The sequence below is a fragment of the Ictidomys tridecemlineatus genome, chromosome 5 (assembly GCF_052094955.1).
Source record: "Ictidomys tridecemlineatus isolate mIctTri1 chromosome 5, mIctTri1.hap1, whole genome shotgun sequence".
NCBI lineage: Eukaryota > Metazoa > Chordata > Mammalia > Rodentia > Sciuridae > Ictidomys > Ictidomys tridecemlineatus.
The window spans coordinates 11,026,013-11,041,137 of record NC_135481.1 but is presented as its reverse complement, the minus strand read 5'-3'; the positions used below and the strand labels follow the sequence as shown (position 1 = coordinate 11,041,137).

General features: G+C 35.3%; 1 protein-coding gene across 13 annotated transcripts in view; it reads left to right on the top strand.

Annotated features, from left to right (window-relative positions):
• Neo1 (neogenin 1) overlaps positions 1 to 15,125 on the top strand; it is a 227,141-nt gene that overhangs the window by 158,886 nt on the left and 53,130 nt on the right. For 9 of the 13 annotated variants that reach the window (XM_078049332.1, XM_078049328.1, XM_078049327.1 and 6 more), the window contains exons 8-9: positions 3,712 to 3,931; positions 11,615 to 11,769. In XM_078049332.1, coding sequence (XP_077905458.1) covers positions 3,712 to 3,931; positions 11,615 to 11,769 — 375 coding nt within the window. The remainder of the gene's footprint in view (positions 1 to 3,711; positions 3,932 to 11,614; positions 11,770 to 15,125) is intronic. The other 4 variants (XM_078049330.1, XM_078049325.1, XM_078049323.1 and 1 more) reach the window with 1 other exon arrangement.

Here is a 15,125-nt window from a genome sequence, read left to right as displayed (position 1 = left end):
CTTCTGAGACATTGATTGCCGTTTTACCTCCTGAGTTTTATTTTGTTGAATGTCTCATTTATGTTAAATATTAAATGTTTTGGATAATATATTGTAGCAGCTGTGGATTCTGACTCTTCTCCCAATACCCCAGAAGTAGTTCTTGTTATGTTGTTTGTCTGATAACTTGCTTGGACTGAATAAGTCTCACCTAGCATGTGCAACTACTCATGTTTCTACTTAACTTTCATTGTTGATTTTCTTGTTTTTGTTTTCTAGGGCTAACCCTTATATTTCTATAAATTAGCGTACAGCCAGAGATTGGTCAGAAATTGTCCTCAAATACCATACGCCAATAAACCTTCCACTCTGAACTAGGAAATCTTTGTGTAGTTTTGGAAGTACATTCAAACCAAGTTATTTTTGTTCTGCTGGGTTTTGCTTTCTGCCAGCTTCTCTCACTTGTCTTCTAAACACATTCACAGGTTTCATCAGCCAAAGATACACAGGTACTTTGGATGTGCTCCAGTCTCTGAGGCACACACATGGACTCCAGGCAACCTAGGATATATGGAGAGTTTACTAAGCCTTCTTATTGATTTCTCACCTCATGGAACACCTTCTAGGGCTAGTCAGCTATTCATTGCTTATCCCTAAAAAGATCACCACCCCAGGCTTAGGGAAGCATTGGTCTGCCCTTTTCACATGCCACCACAGTTGCCTCCATAGGTGGCAATGCTCCATCCATCTCAACTGAGCCTCATTTGGCAACAGAAGCAAAGCCACTGGTTTTCAGGGTCTACTGTAGCCTGGTTGACCAATCACTCCAAAAAAGCTGAGCAATGCCACAAACAATGATTATACCTGTAGTGTCTAGTAGTTTTCATTAATAAAAGCTTCTCAGCGTGCTGTATGCCTTTAGTCAGTTTCTAGTCTTTGACCATTTTGTCCAGCTTTGTAGTTGCTTTTGGGAATGAGAATTTGTCAGCCTCCTCAAACTATCATGTCAAAAGTCCAGAGTCTGAATCTACACTATCTTGCCATGGATTCTGGGGTAACTTAATTGCCTGTTCAATTCTCTGTAGTCATACAAGTCTCTTTCTGTTATCTACTAATTAGGACTTGGAATAGCAGCAATAGAACCCACCTGGGGAAAGAACTAGGACTACAGTAGACATTAATAATTAGGAATTATTTTTTAAAAAATCTATCTATACTTTTATTTTCTGTGGAAAAACAAAATACATTTGCTTTGCAAAATGTATACCTAAGAATCATGTATATTTTTTGGCTAAAAACATTAAAATATTACCTTGTATAATGAGAGCTATTGAAACATTGGTCTCTATTGATAGAAGTTCTCCCTGAATTTTCTTCCATTTATTAATTCAGTAAATAAACATTTATTGGTTATCTAAAGTAGACAAAGGCATAGTGAGTGATTCTAAAATGAAGCAGATATAGATCTTGTCCTTAAGGAGTTTATAGATTAGTGTGATAGTATAAACACAAACAATGTGAATGGAAAGTACTAGATTTCATTAACAAATGACAGATCTGTGCTTTAGAAGTTTAGTAAAACAACTGAATTTCCCTAAATGATTTCAGCATTACCCATTACTTTCTTTACCTAGTTATCTTGCTTATATTCCCTCCTAACTGCTTTTATGCTTGAGTTTGTTATCCTTTCAAGTCATGGTAATAACTAACCTATATAGTGATTTCACATGCAGTTTTTTATTTGCTATTCTGGTTCATATCAGCCTGGGACACAGGTAGGGAATATTACTGTTAGAGTTCACAGACAAGGAAATTGACATTAGACAGGCTGACTTGCTCACCTTCACATTATTAGAAAATGACAGGTCAAGTTTTAAGCCTGGGTCTTTATACTTGAAATCCTGGGATCTTTGTAGCATATTCTACTCTTTCTTGCATAATAGACTGACATCAGTCAATAGTAGATGTTGGGGGAAATTAGGCTTGGCCAGTCAGGTCAGATTTGGAGGCAGCTTCGTATGGTTCTAAACAGGTATAGAAATGAGTCAGCAAAGCACTTCAGTGGGGTGAGGATATAACTTGGTAGTAGAGCACTTGCTGGGTTTGATTTCCCAGCACCACGAAACAAACAAATAAAAGACTCACTTCTGTGGGGCTAGAGGAAAAGGAGAGAGCAAGAAAAAAGTGATTTGCTCATGGTGACACACAAATGGTGTCAAATCCAGACTCACACATTCCCAGCTATATCCAAGGGCCTCTTAAACTAAAAACAAAAGTTGGATTTTCTGTTCCCCACTTGCCTAGGGTGAGTAATTTAGTCCTTTTAAACACCAGTTCCTACATAAAAGACAAAGATGCAATGATAGTACTGATTTCATAGAGATGTCATGAGGATCCAATGATTGTGTAAGGAACCATAGTGCTCAATCAGTGAAGCTATTGGATTACACTCTCACTTCCATCCCAACTATGTTGGCCCTCTGCTGACATTTCCCTTAGAAAATGGAATTCATCTGACATATTAATTTATATTGTGTCACTTTAGACTCTTTTATATTCCACAGTTGTTTCCAGGAGGTTGTTTCCCTACCACTTCATTCAAATCTAGGTCTGCAAATTCCATATTCTCTTCCCCCACTAAGTATTTGATAAAATTCTTTTCTTTTTTTGTGTGTGGTACTAGGGATCAAACCCAGAACCTCAGGCCCACGTGTGCTAGGCAAGCACTGAGCCATTTCTTCAGTGCTTTGACACAATTCTAATTGATGAACTCTTTTAATTAAAAATTGTGAGATTAATTTTGTACTATCTGTTTCAAAGTGAAGAAAATTTTAGGTTCTGTATTAGGAATAAATTTTTAAAATCAGAACTGTCCCAACAGTAAAACAGGCTGTCTTAGGAGGTAAATTTATCCATGGCTGAAGGTATACAGAGACTTTAAACTAGTGCCACTGCCTCATCTCTCCCATCCAGTCCACATGTTGGTTTAATGTACTTTGCATTCAGAATCATAACAAACAGATGAGCTGCTTATTTTTGTGGCTTTGGAATTTTTGACTTAGGATTTTATACTGTTGTAGTCAAATGATAGCAAATGAAGTGTGATTTAGCAAAAATTGTCACTTCCCTGAGTATTGCCAATACAGACAACAGAGTTTAATATTCAACCAAAGCTGAAGATAATGGCTTTTGAATCTCCTGTAGGGCCGAAGAGACACATAACTGCAATGAGATCATGATAAGGAGGAGCCTATGTTGAGTGTACCTAGGCTTGTTCATACTATCTACATTGTAACTAGGATCCTCCATACTGTGTACATTCTGTATTTTGAGAAAATATTGAGGTCTATCTTTATGAAAGTTTTATATGCAAAGTTTGACACATGTTGCATGCTACTTTCAGGATTAAGAAAATTATCTGGGCACTCTGTGTCCTGTGAAATGTGTTATTTTCAGCTGTCACTTTCCTTGTCCCTTACCCACAATCATAATGACCAGAAAGTCTGCTTGCTCTACAGTGATGTGTCTTGAACAGTGCCCATTAGTTTTCAGTAGATACCCCTGGCCTGCATGTTAGCCTTCAGTTTAATGGCCTTTTTTATGTTCATTCATTTTATTTTATTTCCCATCGTGGTTTTGTTTATTTCTTTTTTGTTTTTTGTTTTTTCTGTTCTCTTTTTAAAAACCGTCGTGGTTTGCCCTTCATATTCCCCAATGTTTGCACATGACAAGATGTTGCCATCCCAACATTACCTCCCACTTCACTGACCAGTGCCACTACTGACCATCTAGCACCAGCCACAACGGGACCACTGCCTTCAGCTCCTCGGGATGTCGTGGCCTCCCTGGTCTCTACCCGCTTCATCAAATTAACATGGCGAACACCTGCATCAGATCCTCATGGAGATAACCTCACCTATTCTGTATTCTACACCAAGGAAGGAATTGCTAGGTAAGTGCCTATATGCCTAGAGTCAGTGGACTGCCCCTTGGTTCATACCCATCTAGTCATACTTACTCTGGTTCTCCATTGTATAGGATCTGCATCAATTTTCAGTCCAGGAAATGTGATCACTGAATGCAAGTTTCCTAATTTTAGGTCATTAAATAAATTCCCGAACAGACTAAAGTCCTTGGTATTTTTTCCTCCCTTTCTGGGTTAACTTGGTGAGAGGGTAGATAGACCTCCTTAGGTTGGAAGTATTTAAACATAACCAAGGCTACCCTTTTTCCATAAGATTCGGTCAGCATAGATTCTAGAGATTAAAGTAGACAATTTATTAAAGTTATCTTGAATGTAAGCCTGTGCCAGTATGTGATGTGGCCTATTGAGCTCCAGGGTCTCCTTGATAACGCAAGAGTAGTAGTGACTAGTTTTAATGTTAAATCCCTTTCCATCTCCATCTTTCAGGAGCTCACATTGTTTCTCCATTGCTTATTGAAGAATATCCAAAATCTTTGGACTGTAGAGTCTACAGTCTGACTTAATTTTATCTGTCCACCTTCATTTTCCTTTTCTCCTCATATTTAATTAATGTCCTAATGAAATTAATTTTTATGGCTATAGCCCTCTTTTCTAGTTTCCTTAGTGGCTCACCCCTCCCTCAGTTAAAATAAAATTTAGTTAATCCTCCTATTCCTAAATTAAGAGCTTTTTGTACTTTGTGCACATTAACATTTATCTCATATATGTAGTGCAACTACTAACAGTAACTCTTCATTATGGTAACATGAGACTACCTTAAGTTAATCTTTGATTACCTTATGAGTATTTGTATTGTTTTCCCAAACAGATTATCAACTCTTTGTCAGGAGCCATGGCACATGCTAAAGTGTGTCCTCAACATTGCTTGAGTAGATACCTTCATTGCACTCTTACTTCACATCAAAATAAGAAACCTAAAATAATGTGTTAGGGTCCTACTATACAGCTTGTATTTATATTAGGGTGCTTACAGTTGTAATTACATTTAATTACATTTACAGTGTAAGTACATTTAATGCAGCCTAGCATGCTCAGCAAATAATTTAATACTCTTAAAAGTTCCAGTGACATCATTTGATCCTCATAGATGGAGCTACTTTTGGGGTATTATTTACCTGAATGCTATACTGGATGTTTTAGGTTTTACAAAGATCATTACACAAAACAAGACATGACCAAACAGCAAATGTCAGTATCAGTGTTAACATATCTCCAATAGACTTTGTAATCTCATTGCAGATCTCATAGGAGTTCACAAAATTAAGAAAACATTTAGTAAGTCCTCTGCATAACAAACTCTATTTCCAAAATGGGACTTTTGTCCTTGTTCAATCTATCAGAAATACATTTCCCTCAAAAATAACTATGTCTGGCTTCTTGTTTATCATCTGAGGACACCTTTTCAGGCCTTTCCTGAATACCCACCCAAACTTAGCCCCTTCTGTCACTATTACAATGTGATATATTAGAACCAGCTTATTCCCATATCAATTGTTAATTTTCAGGAAATTTTCCAAACTTCAGGACACGATATGGCAGCTGGAAATGGGGTTTTGTGGGAGTCTTTATAGTGACAGTGCTATAAACCAGAGCCAGTTATTAAGTACACTGCTGACATCGTGTCATCCTATTCTGTTGGTTTTGCCTTTTTGTTGTTGTTATTTTGAGGGTTTTTTTTTGGGGGGGGGGTCAATCTCTGAAATTTTTCTTTTATTAACTTATTTATTGTGTCTGTCTTGTTCAGTAGTGTTCCCAGCACCTGGAGCAGAACCTGGCATATAGTAGCACTAAATAAATATTTATTAATTGGACAAATTAGTTTTAATAAATGGAGAAAAAATACATTATTCATGAAATCATGTTGAGGTATTTGACCATTTGGTAAGAAAGTAAGCTCTATTCCCATTTTACATTGTTATTGTGTATAATAACATTATAGGTGGATTAGAGATCATTTTTAAACCAAATATAAATATATTAGACAAATATTAATACATTAACATAATATAAATATTTTGGACAAAAATATTGAAACTATTCTTATCATTTGGGGAGTGGGAAGGGCCTTTTAAAAGATAGAAAACCCAGAAATAACATGAAAGACATTTTATTTTATGTAACTGTAAAATTCCATGCAATAAACATAAACAAGATCAACATCAGGTGACAAGTTAGAAAAAGTGTTTGTAGGAATGGGGTAATAGCTCAGCTGGTAGAGTGCTTGCTTTGCATGCACAAAGCCCTGGGTTCAATCCCTAGCATCACACAAAAAAATAAGGAGAAAAAAAAGAAAAGTGTTTGTAACATTTATAAAAGCTTGTATTGATATCCAATCTATATGAAGAGTTCCTATAAATTATAAAAGATATTCCAAAAGACAAATGATACAGTTGGGCAATTCACATAAGTTAGTGGATAGCCCTTAAACTTTAAGTTTTTCACCAACTCTAGAAATCTTGGAAATTCATAACAATTATCTTTATTTATCTAGAGGGCTGACAAAAATTTTAAATTGACAAGTATCCAGTATTAAATGAATTGAAGGCTGAAAAAAATTCACTCTAGGCCACTGAGTATTAAAATAATTTTTAGGGAAGATGATTTGACAGAATTTTCAAATCTTTTTAATGCACATAGCCTCGAATCCAATAATTACACTTTGGAATATTTTTTCTATAGAGATATACATGTGCTTAGGACACTCGTGCAAAAGTTCTTATTATAGTATTATTCATAAGATTAAAATGGGAAACAGTGTAAGCTAGAATCCATTGGTAGAGGAATGGGCATATTATATATGTAAACCCATATGAAGTATGATGCAGGAGTTTTTTAAATGATGAATTATATATTTCAATGTGTATATGCATGTTCAGTAGACTTTGTAATCTCATTGCAGATCTCCTAGGAGTTCACAAAATTAAGAAAACACTTAGTAAGTCCTCTGCATAACAAGCTCTATTTCCAAAATAGGACTTTTGTCCTTGTTCAATCTACCAGAAGTACATTTCCCTCAAAAATAACTGTCTGGCTTTTTAAAGATAGAATCACCAGAACGGTGGTTCTCAGCCAGGAGCAGTTTTGCCCCCATTCATCAGAGAACATTTAGCAACATTTTTTATTTTACAACTGGAGTTAAGGAGGTACTTACTGGCATGTAGTGGGTAGGGACCAGAGGTCCTGTATATCCTACAATGTCCAGGACAGCCACATAACAAACAATTAAATTGTCCCATATCTCAGTACTGAAAAGATTGAGAAACCCTGGCCCAGAAGGATCTAATAAGATAGGACAAAATGTATATGTCACAGTTAGGTTTCAGGGTAGTTCAGATTTTGAGGAAGAGAACTAGTATTTTTTTAAATTATGTGTTTGTGTTTGTGTGTGTGTATGTGTACACACATATATACATATATAAACATATATACTTTTGTATTCATATGTTTTAATGATTATCCTTATGTTTATTTTTTTAAATTAGTAGATCATGGGTTGGAGTTAAGCAGAGGTGATTAATAAGTGAAGTTGGAGTTGAGAGAAATATAGAAGTTAAGTTGGCAGGAGCAGGCAACTTATGTGTAAAGGAAGGGATAATGCAAGGTAAGGGTCTCATTGCATATGAATTTCTGGTATAAGAAAAACAGGGCAGTCATAAAGCTAGTTTGACCAGAGATTTAGCAAGAGGTTAAAATAAAGTGGAAGTATATGTCAAAATACACCCTACTGTCATGTATATCTAAAAAGAACAAATAAAAAAATAAAATGGAAGCTTGAAGCCAGACATTGGAATGCCAGTAAAAATTTGGATATAAGCAGATGAGAAGGGGCCATTTTAGACTCTCAAGCGAGTGTGCAGTGTGATTGTATTGAACATTTTCTATTAGCAGCACTTCTATACAAGATAAGAAAGGAAAAAAATAGAACCAGGAAGACAAATTAGGTAATACTTATGTTAATGTAGACATGTGGTGGTTGATGAGAGCAGTGATGTGGAGTGGATAGAGGAAATTTTAAAAAGAAGATCCTTTGAAACTGTGATAGTGTTACTTCATTATTTGAAGTTTGTAATTTCTGAACAGAGGCAGTGTACAAGTAGTAAAGAACTCTGTAAGTCAGACTATATCCTGGATTATTGTTTTATGAACAGAATTTATTTAATTTTTCTAAAATTGAATTTTCTCATCTAAAAACAAGGGTAATAAGTTACTTCACAGACATAAAAAGAATTAATTGTAAGGTTGTATGCCACTACCTTCATTTGCAAATTGCACACTTCCTGCATTTGACAGTTCAACCGCTAGATGGCAGTACATGCCTTGATCATCAGCCATAGTTCTTTAGGAATCTGAGTTGCCTGAGCCTGATATTGATATCACATTAGACATGGATGAAACCTTAGAGATCTGTTAGTGTAGTCCAGGGTTTGTCAATCTATGGACCCGAAGCCAAACCAGAACTTTTCTTTTTATGTCCCAACAACTAAGCATAGTTTTTATATTTTCAAATGGTTACATTTTGAAAAGTTACATAAGTAAGTACCCAGTATCCTCCATTTTGATCTGTAATTATTTACTGTTGGGCTCTTTAAGAAAATGTTTATCCACCCATCTCATTCCTTCATTCAATTCATAAAGGAAAGTGGAGCTCAGAAATACCTGGTGACTCCCATAGTTTCTTGTAAGCTAGTAGCATTGCTCAACTGGAAGTAGATCTTTAAATTTCTGGCCCAGCATTGCCTTAATATAAAGTGTACCTTTTCCTTTCAACTCTTAGCTATCACACCCTTCCTTAAACTTCACTGTAATCCCACATATTTGAAATTGCCCTTTTAACACTACCCGGATATTGGACTGAAGTCAAGGTTTTGGGGTTTCGTTTTTTGTTTTATCCTGAACAGAGACTTGGTTCTGGGACATCAGACCAATCTAATGTCAGAGCCTTCTCAGATGCTGTGTTCTTCATCTTAGGGAATTATACCTATGACTGATTATATACTTTTATAGTGATGCTTCTGTAGAATCTGTTTTCAGGTGTTAGTAACTTCACTCATTTCTCACACATTCCCCCTTTCATTTAGGGACAAACAAAAGATAATATGATGTTATTACTCTCTAAGATTTATACATCAGAAGACAAATTTTCATTCATTCTATAAACATGTATAAGACTGCTTCCCCATTTGATCATCCCGCCTAGTGCTTCTTAAGTATGTGAATATGAATGAGAGTCTTTCACTTCAATTTAAAATAAAAAAGCACCCCCTAACAAGTTATCTTTCTGGGAAAGAACCTGTTTTAAAATTTTATATAGAAGGTGAGCAAAAGAGACCTACTATGTGCTCTCTCATGGAGCTTTTAGTTTTAAGTATAAAACATGATACTTCCTCTTAAACAGCAATCATTTGTAATCAGATCAAGTGTTAGAAACTTCAAAGTATAAGAAATCAGTTGATACCCTCCTTCTAAATCGTGTGATTTAGAAGTTTAAGAACTTAATATTTATAAATACCTCAAGTATCTCTGAACAATAATTTTTATGACCATAATACTCTTTTCTAGTGGACCTGATTATAGTGGGTACTGGTTTTGTGTGTTTTATTTTGTTACAATGCTAGGAATCAAACTGAGGGCCTTGTGCTGTTAGGCAGGTACTGTACCACTGAGCTACATCCCTTTCTCTAGTATTATTGTAACTTTTTAAAAGAATGGTTGAAAATACTTAAATCTCAAATGCAAATGTTCATATATAATCAACAAATTGTCATATATCTACATAAATCTAAACAAATTTTAAAGACAAATTAGCAATATTTTTTAAATATTTATTTTTTAGTTGGACACAGTACCTTTATTTTATTTATTATTATATGGTGCTGAAGATTGAACCCATGGCCTTACACATGCTAGACAAGTGCTCTTCTGCTGAGCCACAACCCCAGCCCAAATAAGCAATATTTTGAAGTAAGAATTTTAATTCAGCAGATTTGGTAATTCAGAATAATTTTCTGTGCAGCATAGCTTTGGATTCTTTTCATTTTCAAGATAGGTTCATATCTTTTCTGACATGAATGACAATTCTTTTTTAGGCTTTAATAGTGCTTTATAGTTATCATACTTAGGTTCATTTTGACATAATCATCCATAAAATCATACATGAAATTTTAGTTACTCCATTTCAGTCCCCAGTACCTTCTCTTTCTCTCTTCCTCTCCCTCCCTCAGGCCCATTTCCCTATTCTATTGGTCTTCCTTCTGTGAATGACAACTATCTAAAACAAATTTCTTTACAATATTTGTTGAAAACTCTTTTATAATCTTATTTTCATTATGGCAAATATAATATTGTCTGAGTATAATTATGAAGCTACACTGGACACATAAACCCAATCCCCAAAACAGAACGTAGAAGCTACCTTTTTATAAAGAATCTAAACAACCACTTTTATACTTTCGGTCCTATAACACTGGATCAGCTGGATTAATTTGTTGTTTTTGTGGTAAGACTTGTCAAACCTTTCAAATCATTTTGAAGATCATTCAAAAAGTGTATTAATTTAATAATTACATTATAGCCAGGCATGGTGGTACATGCCTGTAATCCCAGCTACTTGGGAAGCTGAGACAGGAGGATTTCAAGTTCAAAACCAGCCTTGACAACTTAGTGAGACCCTGTCTCGGTAAAATAAAAAAAGTCTAGGGATGTCCCTTAGTTGTAGAGTGCTCCTGGGTTCAATCCCCATTTTGGGAGGGAGGTGGAATTATAAAAGTTAGTGCCATGAATTATCTTTTTTTATAGATTGAGTTACATGTAAATTTTAATGTTTTTGTTCTCAATTTAAAAATCAACACACTACAGCTTTGGATTTTTTTTTTTTTTTTGGTTTTTGTTTGTTTGTTTAGTATTTATTTTTTAGGTGTAGATGGACACAACACAATGCCTTTATTTTTATGTGGTGTTGAGGATCGAACCTGGGTCCTGCTTGTGCTGGCGAGCGCTGTACCGCTGAGCCACAATCCCAGCCATACATCTTTGTTTTTATTGAGAATCTCTTACTCAAACAGCATTCCTTGATATTTTCTGTGAAAATCAGATGATGCTTACAGCCACCTTCTGTCCATTTCCCTGGGATTAACTCCTTAAAATTCAATGATTTCTAAGCTGGGCATGGTGGTACCTGCCCATAGTCCCAGCAACTCAGGAGACTGAGGCAAGAGGATCACAAGTTCACAAGATCCTGTCTCAGAAGGATTTTGGATAGATCAGTGGTAAAGTGCCCTTAGGTACAATCCTCTGTACCAAAACAAAACAAAACAAAAAACCCTTAATGATTTCTAAAGCCTACAAAGTTGATGACTAGCTGCCCCATTTGAAATGATGCTGAGAGCCCTGGGCCACATCTGAAAAGAAGCAGTGATTGTAATCAGTGATCCCAGTAACAAGCAAGAACATCAGTGACTTGTCAGATATGACCTGCTCTTTTGCTGGTCTCCTTATTCTATTGTGCATTGCTATACCACCCCACTCAGAGTTTCATTTGTTTGAGATTTACTTTTACTTAAGTTATTAAATTTTGATGTGAAATTGAAATTGTACATTCTTAAAGTGTTTCTAATCGATAACTATTATTTTCAAACCCTTCTTTGTCCAAAGGGAACGTGTTGAGAATACCAGTCGCCCAGGAGAGATGCAGGTAACCATTCAAAATCTAATGCCAGCGACTGTGTACGTCTTTAGAGTTGTGGCTCAAAATAAACATGGCTTCGGAGAGAGTTCAGCTCCACTACGAGTAGAAACACAGCCTGAAGGTAATTCTTCCACCTGTCAGCCCTTGTTGTTTTTGTGGTAAGACTTGTCAAACCTTTCAAATCATTTTGAAGATCATTCAAAAAGTGTATTAATTTAATAATTACATTATAATTTATTAAATTATATAATTTAATAATTAAATTATATAATTTAATAAATACATCTCCTTTGCAGAGGGAGACCTAGGAAGGTCTCTCTTACATTAAGCCTTGCATACCATAGGAAAGCAGAAGCTGATAGCTCCTCATCTTCAGGTTCTTAAGAACTAGGGAAGACAAAATGAATTTTCATCAAACAGCAGCAAATAGTATGAGATGGTATAATTCTGCAGATACTTTTCTACATATTCATATTGTACTGATCCTTTAAGACAGCTCAGATGCCTTCTGTAATCTTTCTTTTGATCCTGTCTACTCTGAGACAAATTATCACTTTCTTCCTTCAGTTGTGATTATATCTTGCTTATTTTATGGATATTTCATATAACGTAGTGCCTTGCACATAAAGTGGGTATTTATTGTTGTTGTCAGCCAGATTTCCCTGTCCTAATGCATATCTCACTCATTAAAAGATCTTGGACCCTTTATTTTGAACCTTTGGTCTTTTGTACTAACAGCGGTACTTCTAACTACATTTTTAAGATTTTTTGTGAGACAAGTATCAAGTTGGTTTGTATTATAAATGTCCTATATACCTTAAGTTTTGATTGTAAACTATAAGCCTGAAATTATAAGAAACAATCAAGTCATAATTAATGCTTTCCCCAGTTGGCACTTTTTCTACACTTCTGTCATTTTTTAAAACCAGCCACTGGTTTTCCTTTACCTTTAACTTTAGCTACTGTTTTTCTTCAGAACATTCTCCAGTTTACTTTTACTATTAATTGCACAAGATTTTTTGTTGTTGTTCACAAACCTCTGGTAATAAAGATTTTGCTTTGAAAGCATGTGAGATAGATTTATGAAAACGAATGACCTAGGAACTAAACAGAATGAATGAATGTACTAGTGCAACTATAGAAATAATTCAAAGACTTTCCCTGGTGGTTAGAATAAATGAAGTCAAGAAGTTGTAGAGCTTTACAATGCTCTAGCAAATCACTCATTGATCAAAATTTGAGTTTATCATAACCCAGGTACTCTGCAGGGTATTAGAGATACAGGGATAAAGAAGATAAGATTTCTCCTCTTATAGAAGAAGCAATGAATGAAAATAGAAGACCATTGATCATTTCAGTGATAAGAAGCAAGAACACAAGGACATCAGAATCCACCAGTTAATTTAAGGGAAAAAATGTGTTCTTCTTACAGAGAAAGGATGTTGAATTTCACAGTTATCCACGTTCAGACAAGTACAGAAATACTCCACTAAATTTTAAGCTCAATTATCCTTCATAAGCTTTTTTGTGCAGGCATCATACATGAGAAAGATGGAAATTTACTTCAAAAGGTAGTCAGTCAAGGCAGAATTCTTGGAAAAGATGAGACCTGAGATTGACCTTGAAGCATTTGAACTTAGCATTCTTAAAAAAAGAAGCTGTATGACCCAAATCCCAGAAATAGGATCAAACAGTATCCATGCTCATGCAAGGTGAGTCATGATGAAAGTGAAGGAAAGACCACAGGATTTGATCTACCGCAAGGTTTTATCCTGGAACTGTGGAATCTTCTGAGTACTACACAAAAATATTTGTGTGCCTGTACATTCACATTTCCCTTAGAAAGAATCTGCAGCTTTCATTATCATTTCAGATCTTGTGTGTGAAATTGTTGAGAACCCCTGGACTATAGGGTTGTTGATACATTGAGAAATGAAAGAAAAGATTAAGGAAAAGTAACTATTGGGTGCCTAATATGTGCCAGTCACTGTATTAGGCAATCAAGATGGAAAGAAGAGTAAGACTTGACTTTTGTCCAAAAGAGCTTCGGTCTGACACCAGAGACAGACAAGTAAATACATAGTACTGTCAAATATGGCCATTACAAGAAAAATAGGCATCACAATCATTTGTTCAGGGAGTTTGGTTAAAGAGAAAGTAATTAAGAATACGGGTAGATGGGGCAACAGGTTCTGGTGAGGATATTTTCAGGTTGAAGAAAGACTATAACATGTTTTAGCAAATGAGTAGCAGGGAATGAAGAGGGATTTGCATTTCATCTGGAGGTATTCAGCTTATGTGAGGGAGGTATAAATGTTGGAGTCAGCCCTTGGAAAATATTTTGCATATTTAGCTTCACAAACCAACTTAAAATTTCTTCCATTTATTATGTCACTGTACAGCTGAAATGAAAGAATTCATTAGCACCTTTTTTAGGATTGTATTTGCTTGCATTTAGCCAATGAATATATTGAAAGTGATTTCAAGGGAATTTAGGAGCTGTTGTGTTTTCCTTCCCCTTTAGTAAGTTACAGGAAAGTTTTCCATTGCTGCAGAAGTGTGACAAATGCCGCCTGTCAGGCTGAACAAAATATGCTCTTGACATTAAGTGAATAACATGACTTATAACTAAATAAAGCAAACAACTGTTTAAGTAACTATATTCAGGTTCCTCTAGTTCCGTAGTAAAACAAATCTTAAATTGTAGTGCTGTTATTCAAGAAAGCCAGTTTTACATTTTGTTAGGGTTTTTTCCCCCCTTCCAAGCTTTTATCTTATGGATGCCTGTTACAGAGACACTAGTGCCAGAGAAATTGTTTTCAAATATGGGATGTCTACTGAAATGTAGACATGGGCAACTATGCAGGATTTGTGTATAAACTAGAACTAGAGTCTGTCAGTCAGAAAAAAATAATATAGTGAAATGGTCAGTATGTGAGCCATTGTACAAATAAGATTCGGGTACACCATCCATCATTTGACAGCAGTTGCTCAATCAGTCAACCACCAATTCAGTTTTTCAATCATGTGCATCCTACTGACAGTATTGCAACAATCTCCTTATTGATGTCTTTGAGCTCTTATTTTAGAATTGGGGAGTGCCTGGCTTTTGGTTCCATCACTATAACTTTCCCATCACTTAGTAAAGGTTCTTAACTTCAAAACCTCAAATGTAAATGGGGATGTTAATAATATTCATCTTATGAGTTAGCAAAAAAATAAATAACTAAAAAAAAGCATGTAAAGAACTGAATTCTTTACTGGTAAGCATTTAGTAAATGATAACTGTTTTTAAAATATTTCTTTATCTAATCTTGTTCCTTTACTGTTCACATGTGCTTCCTAAACACGGATCTGATCATGTCATGCTCCTACTCTACTATATATGTATTAGCCTAATACCACATCAATCAAGTCAGTTGTTTTCTTAGTTCCAATTGTTTCTAAAACATGGCCAGTATGATAGTATTGATGAGA